Genomic DNA, 18,006 nt, shown 5'->3' on the forward strand with positions numbered 1-18,006 from the left:
AGTCAAATGAATTAACACACTGAGTGTTCAGTCAGTATTTATTGCTCCAACCAATCAAGATATGTTAAGATAATACCTGCATTGTACAGGTTGACATTCATTATGGACAGGCCTCCAAGGTTTTTATTTAACAACTGCAGAGCAACCACAAAACGCCAGCAATGTGTTGCTGCTGTACATGCCAAACACACACGTTAATAATCCAGGTAAATGTATATAATTGAGTAAAGATAGCATACCTCAATGTATACGTTTACACTATAGTGATATGCATATACAGAGGATTGATTTGTTAGATTTTATTTAATGGCTGGATAAAACCTCTAGATAGCCATTTAAGCAAGATTAAAATAGTCCTTATGTGCCTTTTCATTTTCCCTTAGGTTTCACTTTATGACTGTTAAAGGTCCAGTGTGGGTTTTTTAGTGGTGAGATTGTGAATTGCAACCAACCTCAATTTCGAAACGCAAAGAAAAGTTACAAACATGTCATCATCTGCACAGACATTATATACGTAGATGCCTCATAGATGGACACTGCCTATTGAAGCTGACGTATCAGCGTGGCCGCCATCTTGGATGGGTCCCCCTGCATTTATTTCTACTGAGGAAGGTGTGTCCCCAACTACAATAATCATAACTTCCTGAATTTTTACTGAATTTTCACACGGTTTGGTTACACGTAAGTAACGTTAGTTACAATAACATAATATTATAAGTGGTAAAATAACCAAAATTATTGTTCAATCTTACTTACTAATCCCATGCGATCTGGTATCAATACTGCACAGGTTATAGCAACCGTAAGATGCACAAAATACAGGCATAGTTGTTGCTCTCCGTTGACCCTGGTGCTAGCGTTCAGAGACCCAACCAATATGGCGGAGATGCTAGATTACGTTCCAGCCTGTCATGAGGCATCTACGTGTATAATGGTTATGGTCGTCTGAGACAACGTAGGGATGAAACGTGCTCCGAAAAACTGTTTGTCCATTTAGGGCTACTGTAGAAACGTGGCAGCAACTTCCATGTAAGGGGACCTGCGGTGTATTTAAATAAAAATTGATAATTCTTAAGTAATAAAACAACAGTTTATACACCAATGATAATATAGTTATGTACATTATATTGCATTTCTGTCAAAAGAGATCCTCCTAAAAATCCCACATTGCTCCTTTAAGAAATACAGTCTTCGGGCTATACATGGCAACACACAAAAACAACATGGACGCAACATTTTAAAACTTCACCCAACATAACATATTGTAGTCCTCCCACAGCACGGAATGATCGGCAAGACTGCGACATTCAGGTTGAACAGGCATTCATGTTTCTTTTACATGCGTGACTTAAGTTCAAGTAAACGTCCAGCAGAGTTTGTTATAAAACTCCCAACCTCTGCAGTTCTTGGCAGAGGATCAACAGTTGAGGTCCAGTATTTAAACCGGTTTGCATTCACTGCCAACATTACTAAACATAATAAGCAATCTGGGAAAATAACAGCTAAGGTGTCAAGAGACACAAGCTGATCTTTCTGTATGAAAATATAAACTTAGTGTTAAAGATCCTTTGGTAAAATTCACACAAAATTGTAATTGTGTTGCACAGTTGTGAAATGACAAAATCATGTTTATCAAAATAATTGAATCAAAAGGGAAAATACCTAAAATAAAAAATAAACCAAATAATGTATATTGCTGTTGCATATAAAAAAATAAAAGGTAAAAAGGGAACCAAACAAAATAATTAAAATAAAATATCAGAGAACAGCCATTTCAAAATCTTTTAAAAATTCACACACTTAAAGATGGCTATTAAAGCTACTGGAAAATAAAAGATGACTTCTGTATGCAAAGTCAAAAATTGGTCAAATAATGTTATGAAAACAGTTAAACAGACTTCTTTTCCTTTGACGGAGTTCAACATCTCAAATTCAATTCACGTCAATGCAAGCTAATTCAGAAAATTTCTATCATGATGAATCTGAATTCACTGCACAGTGCACATGAATTCTGAGCATTTGAAGAAGTGCAAACCAATAATTGGTATCTCACTGGTCTCCAGAGTGTTTCGAAAAAGCTTAAATGTAGGCAGAATGCAAAGGAGCATTGTCCTTATATCCCGCTTTGGTTAGAAGGCCACAGAAGCAAAGTATCTTTTGCATGGCGATCACAGTTTGCATAAGGTTAAATAAGTCTATTTGAGCGATGACAGAACAGTCAGTGCATAATCGAACGCAGTTCTGTATACTTTCTTGCATATACACACATTAGTTAGTTCAAAAATAAAGGGTACAGTTTGATTGACAAGCAAAACAATATCTTTTTCCCTTTCTCTGCAAAGAGACATCTAGCACAGCTTGAAATTGACTAAGTTCATAGAGTTGATCCAGAAGTTGAGGGGTCTGAATATCAAAATTCTGTGAATTCTGGAGAAAAGGAATGTTGGTAGGCAGAAGGAAGTATTTTCTGAAATGGTTGGGGTCATTGGGCAATGAGAGGGTGATTGTTGGCACGCAGGGGTTTTGGCAGATGCGACCAGGATCATTATGGAAATGAGCACGGACAAAGAGATTAAGGAAATGAGGTAAGCTGTTAGTTTAGGAGCAGAAGAACGCGTAGGAACCGTGCCTGAGCCGAGCTCACGTATTGGGTTCTCTCATGGTGCCATTGGGTTTGCTCTTGCTCTTAGGCAGAAGCTTGCGGTTGATAATGCGTCTGAACGTGGCCGTTCTCGTCTCCCTGTCGCCCACCATGGCCGCCTCAGGGTTCTCCAGGTACTGCAGGTCATTATGGGACTGACTCATACCCGGCTCCTTCCGCTGATGTCGCCGTCTGAAGAATAGCTTGGCACTCTTGTGCAAGAAGCTGCCTGCAGGGGTCACCAGAGAGATGAGAGAATAATTAACCAAGCTTCAAAGTTCCTCAACAGTTTACTGAGCCAACATGGAGGTCAAGTAGTTTAAACAGCAACAATATCAGGAATCAGGAGTCCCTGCTTGAATGATATTGTTGACCTCCATGATGACACAGTAGATGAGATGCAATTTAGATACAATATTACTTCACTAGCCGGTAAATCACGCTTGAAAGATACAATTGCAGTGTACTGGCAATATCGATATGGGGTATTTATGTATTAAATCAGCTGAAAGAATAGGAGCGACACTAACAGAATATAAAAAAATATCTGCTTGAAAACAGGTGAAACCAGCCCACACCAGCTACAAAGTTCAGAATGGCTTAAAGGATTAGTCCATTTTCTTAAAAAAATCCAGATAATTTACAATGATGTCATCCAAATTGTTGATCTCTTCTTTTGTTCAGTCGAGAAGAAATTATGTTTTTTGAGGAAAACATTCCAGGATTTCTTTCACTTTAATGGCTGTTAATGGACCCCAACACTTAACAGCCCCAATGCAGCTCAAAATTGCAGTTTCAAAGGACTCCAAATGATCTCAAACTAAGCATACGGGTCTTATCTAGTGAAGCGATTGTCATTTTTGGCAAGAAAAATAAAAAATATGCACTTTTACGTCATTACGCAATTACGTAAGGTCACGCTAGCTCGTCACGCAGCCAGAGGAAGACAAGGTGTTGTGGTTTAAAAATGCATATTCCTGCATATCTTGCAAAAAATGACAATCGCTTCGCCAGACAAGACGCCCATGCCCAGCTTGGGAACGTTTAGAGTCCCTTAAAAAATGCAATTTTAAACGGCATTAAAACTGTTAAGTGTTGGGGTCCATTAAAGTCCATTGAAATGAGAAAAATCCTGGAAAGTTTTCCTCAAAAAACATAATTTTTTCTCGACTGAACAAAGAAAGACATCAACATTTTGGATGACATTGTGTTGAGTAAATTATCTGGATTAAAATTGATTAATCCTTTTATGTCTGGATTTTTATGTCTTAGAAAGAAAATCCCTGTGGCAAACTGGCAGCATGAATTTCACTTGAAATCAATCGAACTCTGAACAAATAGTGAAAGGTTTGATTAGATAAAAACAAAAGTATGTCCAAATATTTCAGACATCCTGATTGAAGTTTGCTTAGAAAGCTGGAGCATGGACTAGTTTTACTCAACTAAAGGGTTAACCGTTTCACAAGGAAGTCTACATAACTTTACTATTATAGACTTCTCAAGAGGTCACTTACTCTGCCAGCAATAAAGTCTGCTTATCACAGGCTTCCACTTTAAGATGGCAACAAAAAGTAAAAAAAGGAGAGGTACAGAGGACAGACATTTAAATTAGACAATGTTTAACAAAACTTATTTGTTTCACCTAATACTGCAAAAGACTAGTTTGCAAAAAAATACACATAGCACGGAAGAATAATAAACTGTTCTGGTTACAGTTTTAACCGCCTGACTATAACCTTATTGTTCACATGCAGACCTGTGATCATATTTATGACTCCAATAAAACAAGACATTATGTAAGTGTGAACTGAAACAAAAACCAGAAACTCAGTTCTGCCTGTTCCAAAGTTTTCCTTCTTCACATAATTCAGGCCCAAAATCCATCCCTGCTCACCTTTTCCTTTTTTGGAACCAGTTTCCGAGGGACAGTAGGAGAGAGAGGTTTTATCCGCATCTGGGTACTCTCCGGTCTGGCTCTCCCAGTCCCCCACGTGGTCCGTGCCGTTTGTGCCCACCACGGATTCTGGATGTTCGAGAACGCTGGGTTCTGCTGCTGCATCCGAGGGAACCGTTTCACTGCTGAAGACCTCAGAAGCTCCAGACATGGAGGCATCCATTGCAGCTGCATATCCTGCCATCATAACCATCTCATCATCCGGTGTTACAGGGGTCTGGGGAAGTGAACGGCAAAACTTGATTAATTGGAAACCAGCTTTTAAATGCAGTCAAAAAAAGTGTAACATCATAAAGTATGTCTGAGCAATACAGCATCAGACACATTTCAAACAGACATTTTGGATTTCTGTGACTGTGGCAACCCAGTGTATATTTACATCCATTTTTAATAAAATAAAAAAAGCTTAGAGCACTTAAACCACTCCCCACCCACTAAAAACCCAGACAAGAGCATATAACCCAATTACTGATGCATTAAATCGTTTAAAAACATGACCACATCAGACTCAGAACAAGAGCTCAGCATGCAAACAATGTAACATCTCAAATAACAAACTGACACCCGTGATGCACTCCCTTCCCATATCCCAAGCTGCTGTTTTGAGAAGAAAAACAGTGTCCTTCTATGTACCTTAGTCACTCCGGAGATGATAATGGTACTTTTCTTGACGGGAGATTTGAGCTTCTGTTTGGCCGACTCATGTAGCTGTCTGATGGCAGCCTCAGCAACGGGGTCACTTCCATTTAGCATCAATAACTCTGTGCAGGGAGGAGAGCATAAGTGATCATCTAGAGATGGGCTAAACTTTATTTCAAATGACTACTTCCCTTTTTATTTAGAAATCGTTCCTGTTTTAAATAATAAAAATGTATATACTAAAAGTACTTTCTGCTACAGAGTATGCAAAGTAAGCTATAGTATGTTGATGCATTTCTATTATAGCAGATGCTATATGTGACAAGCTTTATACTAAACGTTAAATAAAGAAATCAGTACCTGTATCAGAAGATGACAGGGCTTTGCTAACTTTGGCTCCAAGTAATGAAGTCTGCTCTGACACCCTTCTCTCTGCCAGCTTGCTTTTTAAGGGAGATTTGGATTCTGTAACTGGAAACAATGCACAAATACAGATGAAAGAGGAGATCAGACTTTTTGCTTTAGGATACAAATCTTCAGATTTACTTACAATAGCTATGCAAAAAAATTGAAAGCACGTCATTTGCAAACAAGCCTTCTTACAAGGCACAAAAAATCTCAAAGGGAAATTACCAGGTGGTAAAGGTCGCCCCGGTTTGCTCCTCACAGCAGTGACCGTGGTAACAACGGTGCCACAGGGCATCACAGTGCGGTCCATCTCCACTCTCTTAGCCGGGGCCGGCGTGGGTGGCTGCCAGCTACGCACCTCGCTGGGCTCCAGGTATGTAAACTACACAAAGAGGACAGAATAAGATTTTTAGCATAGCTTAGCATAATCCATTGAATCTGATTAGACCATTAGCATCGCGCAAAAAATAACCAAAGAGCTATTATATTTTTTCTATTTAAAACTCGACTCTTCTGTAGTTACATTGTGTACTAAGAAAATTAAAAGTTACGATGTTCTAGGCAGATATGGCTAGGAACTAAAACTCTCACTCTGGCGCAACAATCAAGGACCCCGCTGCCACAACATGGCCGCAGGAGGCGCAATGATACCACACAGCAACCAAAAACAGTCCACTTAGTAACTTTTAATAGCATGGGACTATTTTTGGGCAGTGCGTAACATCATTGCGCCTCCCGCAGCCATGCCACGGCAGCAAAGTCCCCGATCACCACGCCAGAATGAGAGTATAGCTCCCAGACATATCAGCCAAGAAAATCGCAACTTCTAACCCTCCGTCCGTCCCAGCACACGATGCAACCACAGAAGAGTCAAGCCCCAAACAGGAAAAATATCGAAACTCCTTGGTTAGCGTGATGCTAATGGTCTAGATCAGATTCAATAGATTATGCTAAGCTATGCTAAAAGTGGTACCACCAGACCAGGAGATTGCCTGAATGGATTCCAAAACAGTAAAAATCTAATGTTTAACTCTAGGGGAGCTGGAAAATGAGCACATTTTCAAAAAAAAGTGAAGTGTCCCTTTAAATGGCACATTAAATGGTAAATAGCAATGAAATTGATTTCAAGGTAAATTAGATAATCTCTGTTTGATGATGAGATCTTCTACCTCAGTAGTTAGTGAGCCGGTCACTTGATCTTTGGTCATGAGTGAAAAGGTCTGTTGACCTTTGGGATGTTTCTTTACCAGATCAAAAGGCACAGATACCTGTCCCAACAATCCACCTGAGAAAAGAACAGAGCAAGAAGTCTAATCAAATCAAACGGCTAAATGTGTTTGCCAAGAAAGTGACACAAATGAGATTCAGCAGGCGATTACATTATTTGACAAAACTACCTTGACTGTTTGGAAATCAGGGTGAGGTGAAACTTGGGAGATATATGACCCTGTCTGTGAAATCAAGCCAAAAGTCTCATAATCTAATTATAAGATAAGGAGCATTGAAGTTTGATTTCAATCTTTGGTTATATTTTTACTATGTAGGATGACTTAGTTTTCGCAGACTGGGTTACATTTACACAATCTTGCAACATCATCGCAACACAACAGCTCAATAAATCTACTTCCTTAAATGGCGGTTTACTGAAAATAATTTTGTGATTAAAGTTTCACAGATGACATTTTAGCTTCTGCACATGCAGATTAAGGGACATCACAATTCTGTTTCATTGCTTTAATCTGATTTATTTTTGCTCACGTGGACTTACTCTCTCGAGGTTTGCCGTTATCCACGACCTGGATGTTCAGCTCCTTTGAGCGGCCGCTAAGCTCACTGCAAAACAGAAAATTAAACATAAATCTACCATTGTGATCTAAAATGTGTTTTTTACACAAAGCAAGCCAACATCTGACAGCGTTGAGACAGCGTCTTACGTAAGGTTTGAGCATTGTGAGGAAACTTATCTTTAAAATCTTTGCCCAAATAATTTTGTAATGGAAATCTAAATGTCTGCTATGCACTAAAATGGAGCAAAGTCCAACATCAGTGACCTTTGAATATAAAGCAAAAGTAATCATGGGCAATAAATGTCCTTTGTAGCAGTAAATAAAATATGTTTATGTTTTAACCTTGTGTAATTTTGCACTACTGTATTTTCAGTCACCTATATATCTATAGCACAGTACAATAAGTATAAAAATGGTTTAAAGCTACATTTATAAGAAAAGCATTTGAACTCAAATATGAAGGGCTGGTCCCATGCCGGGGTGGATGTGTTAGTCAAGACTTCAGTGGTGAAGTTTTGAGGAGGATCGTCCAATTGGAGAAGACACTGAGGATTTATGCCGCCTTAAACCAGAACAGAAATGACTTCAGAGACTTCAAAGACAAAATACTCATACGAAAGTAGATGTTTACACTACTTGCAATTGAAATAAAACCAAGAATTCTGTTCCATAACAAAAAAGGTCAATTCGAGACCTGGCTTTCATCAGTGGCAAAACACTTCCGTTATAAATCAAACGACAGACGTTTAGCCTGTACTGACCCTTTGCAGAAAATACACTTAACAGGGAAATGAATTATGCATAAAATGGATGAGATGCCAGTTTGTCTCCGTTAAGTGCTGGTACAGTGACTTGGGCTAGAGAGCAATGGGACTATTAGAACACTTCCGGAAATGATTTTCCGAACAGAAGGGACATCCTGATGGAGGGAAACGTTGGCCATTAACCGAACAAGAGTGATGCTTTTTGGAAGTGGAGCTTGTAATTTGTGGGAACAAATTATATCAATATAGTGTACTGGTTTGGCTTTTTTTCTTCGGTCCAGGCAAACAATAAGCATTAGCTGAGGTCTGTGGTGTGTGTAAGTATCACATCACATGAGGCATATGGGATTTCTTGCGTGCTTCAAAAAACAATGTGTTGGGGAGCAATGCAATAAAGCTAAACTGCTATATTTTACAAATTTCTACCTTACAAAATTCAATACGTAACGTATCTTGATATTTATGCACCTATGTAAGATTATGTAATGTTATTTTTCTCTGATCAATTTTGTCCAAACATCCATTGTAGCCAAGCAGATTCGATAGGTTTTTATAGGAGGCAGAATGTAGAGGTCTTATGTAAACTTAATGAACACATAAGTGCAAAGCCAACAAAACCATTACAAATTTTTCAATATAATGACCAACCCTAATGGAAAACACAGGACTGTGCCAAAATGCAACCGTGTGGTTTATGAGATCAATAAATGTCTCAGGTAAGTATCCAAACTGAATGAATCAGAAAAATAAACAATAGATATGCAGAAAAACACAAATGGTTTATTTAAATTAAATGCTTGGATCGCATTTGTGACCATTTTTAGTGATTTACTGTTTTTTTTTTTTTTTTACATAAAATCATCCTAAATAATGTAAAGAACATTTGGTGAAAAGAAACTTGATATCTAAAATATTGACTAAGTAAGGCCATGTGAAAGATTAAAATGAAAGTGAAATTAAATTAGATATGACTGTGAGACTTTAGCCTGGATTTCACAGGCAGGGTCGCATTTCTGAGCAAGTAATAAAAAAACTAATTTTAGTAAATAAAAGATACACAAATAAAATACCTTCCAACTCATCCTTAATACTAAGACTGACCAGTAAAGTAAGTCATTTCAATTGTATTTAAAAAATATATTTTTCAGCTCCCCTAGGGTAAACATTTGATTTTTACCTTTTTGGAATCCATTCAGCTGATCTCCGGGTCTGGCGGTACCACTTTTAGCATAGCTTAAAGCTTAGCATAATCCATTGAATCTGATTAGACCATTAGCATTGCGCTAAAAAAATAACCAAAGAGTTTCAATATTTTTCCTATTTAAAACTTGACTCCTGCAGCCATATTATGGCAGCAAAGTCCTTGATTTAAATTTTAAATAGGAAAAATATCCAAACTCTTTGGATTTAATGGATTATGCTAAGCTATGCTAAAAGTGGTACCACCAGACTCGAAGATCGGCTGAATGGATTCCAAAACGGTAAGAATCAAATGTTTACCTCTAGGGGAGCTGGAAAATGAGCATATTTTTATAAAAAGTGGAGTGTACCTTTAACTATATGCATTCATTCTGCATAAATACATGTAGACATTTGTTTGGTCTCTGACCTGCGGCACCATCCTCCTGTTTACATGTGACCTGGATGTTCTTCACTAACAGTTTCCATTCATGGGCTCGAGGGGGCTTCGGGGGTGAGGTCACCTGTGAGGTCTTGTTCCTTACTTCCTGCTGAAGTGGAGAGAGGAAAAAAACATTATCACTCGTAACATCAACAGCAACATCCTTTGCTGTATTTTTTCTCTCCATTCTGAGCTCCATTCTTCCACATTTGTGGAACACTTTGAATAAAAGTTTTTAACATGGAGAAATGCCACTTAAATTTGGTGCCGTATGTACAAACTGTTGATTTGTTCATCATAAATGGATGATAATATCTGCCTGGTTCCTTTGCTAATTTAATAAGGGCCCAGATTTAATTTTAATTATACATATTTGTAGTTAAATGCAGACATGTGATTTGGAGAAGTATTAAGTTTTGATCCATATATTTACTCATATAAATAGTACCTTGACTTCTGCAGGCTTGCTGCTTAGAGTAACTGATGGACAAGTTGCACACAAGACCTGTTTCAGCTTGTTCTTCACCGCGGCTTCACTTAGACACCCATAATTTCCCTGAAATACACACACATAGTAATGACTATGAGCCTGAAAAACCTTTAACTTACACATCATTACTATCATGTATCATTATTATGCAGTTGGTTGCCAATAACTTACTGTAGGAGATAAAGACTGAAAATGTTTCATGTTCATTTAACTTTGAACAAACCGTTGCCAGTAAATAACATAAATGTAAAATCTACAGTAAGTTACTGGCAGCTAGTTGCCAGTAATACCCAGTAATACTGTAATTTCTACAGAAGTTTTTTACAGTGTACACACTCGACATAGAGGTTTTAATTTATCTTTACAGTTTTTGTATCAATGTATGTAACTTAAAATCTCAGTAAAGAGTAAAAAATTAACATTTACAAACTATATTTAAACATTGGGCCTTATAAGAGGCTTTGATGTGTGGATATACCTGGGTAAAACTTGGTGTGAGCTGCACATCTACAGAGTCTAGGTTTTGCAGCCCCCAGGAAATCTCTACCTCCCCGTTCACCTCCTTCATCTGTAGGGCCAGCTGTGGGAAATAACACACATATATTAATCATCACCATAGTCACCATATGAGCCAAAATTAAGCAATGATAAATGAGAGGACAAAGCATCATACTGAGTTTACCTTGGAAAGATAAAGTCACAAATCATTGTCTAAAAACACTTTGACCTTGATAAGCACATTGTAATGTACAACCTCAATAGTGGCTACCGCATAACAATAAAATACACTAATAATAATAATAATGGTAATTAATAATTGCTAATAAATAAGTTTATCAACAAGTATTTATGAATGCAACCATAAACAGCCTACATTTAAGCTACAGATCAGCTTAAAGGAATATTCAATTTTCTTAAAAGCAAAATCCAGATAATTTACTCGCCACCATGTCATCCAAAATGTTGATGTCTTTCTTTGTTCAGTTGAGAAGAAATTATGTTTTTTGAGGAAAACATTGCAGGATTTTTCGCATTTTAATGGACTTTAATAGAGCCCAACATTTAATACTTAACTCAACACGTAACAGTTTTTTCAACTGAGTTTCAAAGGACTATAAATGATCCCAAACGAGGCATAAGGGTCTTATGTAGCGAAACGATTGTCATTTTTGACAAGAAAAATAAAAAATATGCTCTTTTAAACCCCAAGTTCTCGTCTAGATCCGGTCGTGATGCGTCAGCGTGACCCCAAGCAATACGTCATGACTTCAAGAAGTCACAGAGGACGAACGCGAAACTCCGCCCCAGTGTTTACAAGTGTGGCGAAAGAGGACCGTTCCTGCGTTGTTGTATGTCAACTGATACTAATTAATGTCTTTGTGTCAGTTTATTGTTTACAAGGGTCCGCAAATTTCCGTTTTATATATGTAACACGTGACCTTCCTATGTCACTACGCATTTACGTTAGGTCGCGCTGGACCGGACCTAAACGAAAAGTTGCGGTTTAAAAGAGCATTTATTTTTCTTGTCAAAAATGACAATCGTTTCGCTAGACAAGATCCCCATGCTTCGTTTGGGATCATTTATAGTCCTTTAAAACTCTGTTGAAAAAAACTGTTACGTGTTGAGTTAAGTATTAAATGTTGGGCTCTATTAAAGTCCATTAAAATGAGAAAAATCCTGCAATGTTTTCCTCAAAAAACATATTTTTCTTTTCGACTGAACAAAGACAGACATCAACATTTTGGATGACATGGTGGTGAGTAAATTATCTGGATTTTTCTTTTAAGAAAATTGAATATTCCTTTAAATGTAGGCTGTTTATGGTTGCATTAACAATTTATGTGTGATGACAGCTGCAAAAATATCAACATATTTTTTCAAATCTTTCAATGTGATTCAACAAATCAGATTTTTGTAGCTCAACTGGTAGAGCATCACGTTGGCAACGCAACAGTCAAGGGTTCGATCACAGGCAACACACTGACTGAAGAAATCTAAGGTTTGAATACATTACAAACTGAATAAATATGAATTATTTTAGAGCTGTAATAATCCATTAAAATTAACAGTCAACAGATCTGTGTTGAGTATATCAAGCAAAAACTGAACAGCAGTTTCAAGCAGCAAGGGAGAAGGACACAGCGCAGTACAGCTGTATAAAATAACCCTGCCTAGTGCCTACAAGCAAACAATAAACAAAAGGGTCCACCATCCACAACATTCTCATATTCACAAAAACTCATTGAGCCGCAGGGACGCCGCTCACAGAGGAATGGGCTGTCATGTCCAAGCACGACTTTACGTTTCTAGAGAATGAAACTAAAGGAATGGGGAAAAACAAGAGAAGGAGGTCAAATTCTAGTCAAATGCTTTCAGTTCATTCTTTAATTGCATAAACCGATACAGACAGAAGACAACGAAGGTCAACTCAAACATTAACAAACCATCTGTAACTAGTGACTAATAGATTATATAGATTATAAATTAAATTCAACAATGCACAAATACAGTTTAAGAGCTTAGATGCAAAACCCTCTAAGTGCGTCCGACATGTTTTTGTATATAAATTATTTTTATCAGACTCTTAATGGATTCTGCCAACAAACCGGTATTTCTAAAAGTTCTGAGCTGAGGCCAGATTTGAAATGCAAACATTTGATGAATGTATAATGAGTGGATGGATTAGAAGAGAGAGCATTCGGTTAATATTATTATTGTTTCTGGATTAGAAAGCATATTGGATTACAAATTGCTTTCTAATGGGGTGTACACACCAAAAGTGAATTCAACGTTTTGAGAGAGTAGATTACATACAAAGTCAATGCAAAGAAACGAATACACTGTAAAAAAAATCCGTAGAAATTACAATGGTATTGCAGCTGGGTTGCCGGTAAATTACCGTAGATTTAAATTTATGTTATTTACTGGCAAGAGTTTGTTCAAAGGTAAATACATTTTAAATATTAACAAGTCTTTATCTTTACACAATAAAACTATACAATAACGGCCTCATGCAAAGCATTCTGGGAACCAGAAATCATCATCAACTTTTTTCTGTTTTTTTGCTTCAGATTTTATTTCCCAGAATGTTTTGCTTGATGCTGTTTTTTAGTTTTATTCTGTAAAGACATAGAGATGTAAATGTTTAATGTTCACTTAACGTTGAACAAAATGTTGCCAGTAAATAACATAAATTTAAGTCTACGGTAATTTACCGGCAACCCAGCTGCAAATTTCTACGGAACTTTTTTACAGTGTAGAAGCGAATAGACGCAAACTCACGTGGGACGATTCGAATGAGGCAAATTGGTCTCAAACACGTCTTAGTGCAAGTCGAAGATATTTAACTCAAGCGAAAAATCAAGTAATTTAGAGCAAAGAACGCGATGCTTCGCATTTGTTGTATACATACACAGCATAACAATGAAAATCTTATTTTAGAGCACCACATGAGACTGTGGGCTGTCATGTTCATTGATCTCTAAAACAAGAACAAAAGACGTAAATATACGCTATTCAGCCTACAAAACCATTCAAACAACCGTTGAGAGCTTTCCAGCATCCTTCACACAAACAGCTGAAAAATATGTGATGGTCACCCAGATTCTTCTAGAAAAAGACAAACAGCCAGCATTTCTAGACAGTGCAAGCATTTCGCAAATAAGTTTGGCATATCCCTAGAAGTCTATTTATAGATATGTTTAATCAAGGCAGTGCACTACAATGAAATAAAGACCCAGGGTGGCTTTTTAAGACAAATAAGGAAAGATTTAAGAGCAGGTTAAAAATGACATGAACAAGTTCACCCTCTCAGTGCCGAGTGCTTACGGCTGGAATGAGATCAGCACGACAATGAGTTCAGCAGCTTATAGGTTTAAAAATAGCTGTGATTTAATTGGGCAAAGCTTTTAAACACAATACATTTATTAACTATGGGCTCACACTCACTGGAATAGTGGTTTAAAGTTATTCTGACATTTGTCATTTCAGTGCAATACTACATTAACTCTCTGTCTAAAACTCTAAAGTAAGGGTTTTTTCAAGTTTCTGAGGCACTGACATATTAAGTGATTAAAAAAAAGTAAAGGACGCTGAGCCAACGCACTTAATCAGATTCCTACGCTGACTGTGAATAAAACAGCAAAAATAAGTCACGCCCTGTAAATCAAAAGCATTCCTCTATCAAACCGCATGGAGCAACAAATCTCAAGGGCTCCACAAAGTGGATCTGAATCTGCAGACACTTAAATTTTGACTTCTCATGCCAATATGTTCACTGGCCACGAACCCACCTAAAAATTATTTTAGCACACTATGTAAGGAAAATGTGTTTAGTAACATTAAATAAATAATATGCACCGATACAAAACTTATGTGCCGATACCGGTATTCGACAACAAAGAATGGCATCTACTTTTTTTGCTGTTTTTATGCCTCGTTTCAAAATATTATGTTGTGAAATCCTTTTTATGCCTCATTTCAAAAAATTATGTTGTGAAATCCTTGAAAAGCAGAGCATACAGACTGCAATTCTGCTGTCAATTCAGATGCCAAAATCATTGTCAGAGCCAACTCTCCAAAAGTGACCTCAACAAACACATGCCCTTTCACACAGACATTAAGGAAAATGCATCCGGGATTTGTCCGGGTTTGATTTTTGGTTCATTCACACTGCCAATGTGTTCACAGAGATATCATAAAAATCTCATAAAGACACATGACGTGAAGTCCTGCACTTGGTCGTTTTTTCCTCTGCATCGCCTGAAGTTTGCTTATTATCCAGTATTTCTTTCTCCAGAAACCACTCGCATGCATTTTTGTTTATATTAAGACTATAATGGAGCATGTGACGTAGTATGCTGATGCTTCATTCCAGTTTGCAGATATTTCTCATTGTGAATGTTAATGTGCATTTAAAACCTCAGTTTTAAAGAGCTGAACGATATTTCTTGTTGCAATGACGCACATGCATTTTTGTTTTATTATAAGCTCATGTGAGCGTGTGACAAACTATTCTTTATGCCGCTGAATGATATCAGCTTCAGCGCGGATAGTGACAAGCTCCCTGATATCTTCTTCAGTCCAGATCGTAGACTTTTCTCATTGTGAATGTTAATTTGCATGTAAATCTCTCATTTTAAAGAGCAGAACCATAACTTCATTGTTGCGATGATTCCTCACCACGGCACGCCCCTTACGGCATTGTTTCTGCGTCTTGTTTACACAGAGCGCTTTCTGGGAATGTTACTAGGTCTTCTTTCTAGGAGCGATTCCAGAACATTTACAGGACGTGTATGCATTCACACAGAAGCATTTCTGACAATTTTACGTTTTTTTTTTTTTTTTTGGGACCAAAGTGCTGTGTGAATGAGGTTATAGACAGTTTACCTGCAGACGAAGTGGAGATATTGTCACATTGTATCTCAGGGGCATTTCTGAAGATGTTGAGCTTGGTAAAGCAGTTAGAGAAAACTGCATTTTGTTTCCAGCCACATGACATCGGACATTCTGTGAAAAGAAACCATCAATATTAAAAAATATAAAAATATCCTTACCAAGGTAAAAGAAAGGCTTATGACAAGACAAGAGTCACAAATTATTTCAGAACCAACAAAAAAGATAAGTCCTGCAGATATATTTTTATACTCATATCCTTATTATCCTACTCATATTGAATTGGATTTGCAAGTTTCCCTATGTTTCAGTGCCTTGAAAAACCTGAACGCTAGCTCTTACCTTTTGACCGCGTGTTTTTGTAAAGCTTGAAATTTGGCCAATGGCCAGTTCGGATGACTGGACATCATCCTCTTCAAAGGTCAACTGAATCCCGCTCTAATAAGTGGAAAAGGACAAATAGCAAAGCATTACACCAATTTTACAAAACAATAATAAAAGCGGAAGCTCAATGAGTTTAGTGATATCAGAGCTTGCAATTGACAAACATTAATTTTATGAGACTAGATACGGACGTAAACAAATAAACATGTAAATATATTTTCCTGCACATTATTTTTGTGAATCAGTACGCACCTGTGATGACCTAGCTTCTTCATTGAGGCTTCTAAACCAGGCTTTTCTCCATTGTCCCTTCCAGCTTTTCAGTGACAAGACCCAAGATAAAATCCCATCAGCTTCCTCAAAATCCACATGACTTGATGTCCTCTTCACAGAACGTCCGATGGAAAAATACTGCACCAAGTATACAATCAAAGTGACAACAGAGGCCAGAAACAAAGTGACCATACAGAGCCACTGCCAGTTATCCACCCAGGAGAAAACACCCTCCTCCACAGACGACATGATCACCGTCACAGTTACTACTGTAAAACCTTAAACATGTTTACCCAAGACTCGACACCTTTCCCTTCCGCATCCCGAGACACTAACGACACTTCCCGCCTAGTGTTGACCAACAAAACACTTTCACAAACACGCAAAAATGAAACTTGGGGCGGTGGGTCACACACAAGAATGGTGGACAGAGGGTCGTAAATCTGCCTTCAACCAACAAGACAACGAAAGATAATGCGATTTAAAGGATTTAAATCTGCCACGCGCGCAAACAAGGACTTTTAACAAACGTCACACGGAAAATTTGTCGACATTTATAATGCAAAACACCACAGATGACTGGTTCTGGGCAGTCCCTGTGTCTTCCCGAATTTAACCGTATTTAATAGAAAAAGAACGGATTAAATGAGTAGTTGTGCTATTACACTAACGTTACTTATATAATTATAAGTAGGATAATACGTTTGACGATTTATTTTAATGTATTATACGGTACAGTAAACGGATCGTAAATACATCAGCAAGATGCGTAACCCGTGAATCGTCACTTATCTGACAACTTAAATGCCTTTGAAAATAAATCTACTGCTATAAAAATCTTAGACAACTGTTGGTTAAATAACAATGTATTTGCTAAATGTTTGAGAGTAAAAAAAGTTCCCGAAATCCTCCAGTGCTGACGAGCCACGTTACCATCACATTAGCCGCTATCGCACAGAAAACACCCAAAAAGTTTAAAAAGTCAAATGAAGTGCAATATATCCTCTTCATGAAATGGTTCGTTCATCCTCCTGGGCGTGTGTGATAGAGACAGAAACAGAAAGAAAGTGTACGGCACACACGCCCGCTAGTTTAGATCCTTTAGCTTTGCGCTGATGTTCGGGACGGGACTCCGTCCTACAGCAACGTCACCGGACAGGCAAAATAAAAGTCCTCACTTTTTATTTTTATTTTGTTTTGCAAATTGATAAATGTATTAACGTTATTTAATTAATCAACCACATTGATTAATGTGCTCATATCGTATCTGTTGTTTAAGCTCATTTTACATTTCTTTATCTTACGTAAACACAGCTATTTGCACACTGGGCGTTTCTTTATTTATACAGCAGCTTTCTAATATGCAGTGTTTGCATGACAGTTTGTGAGTTTGCGCATGTGTGGAACATAGATTAAAAATGTTTATATTTAATAAAACCCAAACGCCTTTTTCCAGTGTCAACGTTTTGAATAAAAAATTTATTTTTTTCATAACCATATATTTAATTAATGTTTTATAGTTTTGGTATTTTTTTCAATGAAATAAAATATAAATAATTACACTGTTCAAAATATACGGTATACATTCACATCATTATTACATTATACATTTTAATGTACACACTTCAAACGTTCAGCTTTTTTTTTT

General features: G+C 37.3%; 1 protein-coding gene across 2 annotated transcripts; it reads right to left on the minus strand.

The window, feature by feature from the left end:
• Positions 1-20: 20 nt before the first annotated feature.
• On the minus strand, positions 21-17,523 carry c2cd2 (C2 calcium dependent domain containing 2). 2 transcript variants are annotated; one of them, XM_073874386.1, is made up of 14 exons: positions 16,338-17,523; positions 16,044-16,139; positions 15,696-15,815; positions 10,783-10,884; positions 10,263-10,370; positions 9,803-9,920; positions 7,879-7,991; positions 7,411-7,471; positions 6,812-6,927; positions 5,868-6,024; positions 5,595-5,705; positions 5,229-5,356; positions 4,536-4,812; positions 21-2,870 (listed from the first exon to the last, which is right to left on the minus strand). In XM_073874386.1, the coding sequence occupies exons 1-14, from the start codon at positions 16,605-16,607 to the stop codon at positions 2,641-2,643; spliced, it is 2,007 nt and encodes a 668-aa protein (XP_073730487.1). In that variant the 5' UTR covers positions 16,608-17,523; the 3' UTR covers positions 21-2,640. The 2 variants fall into 2 exon arrangements, with proteins under 2 accessions (XP_073730487.1, XP_073730486.1); XM_073874385.1 differs by having other exon boundaries at positions 9,803-9,923; positions 16,338-17,522.
• Positions 17,524-18,006: the final 483 nt, after the last annotated feature.

Source organism: Misgurnus anguillicaudatus, chromosome 12 (genome assembly GCF_027580225.2).
Source record: "Misgurnus anguillicaudatus chromosome 12, ASM2758022v2, whole genome shotgun sequence".
NCBI lineage: Eukaryota > Metazoa > Chordata > Actinopteri > Cypriniformes > Cobitidae > Misgurnus > Misgurnus anguillicaudatus.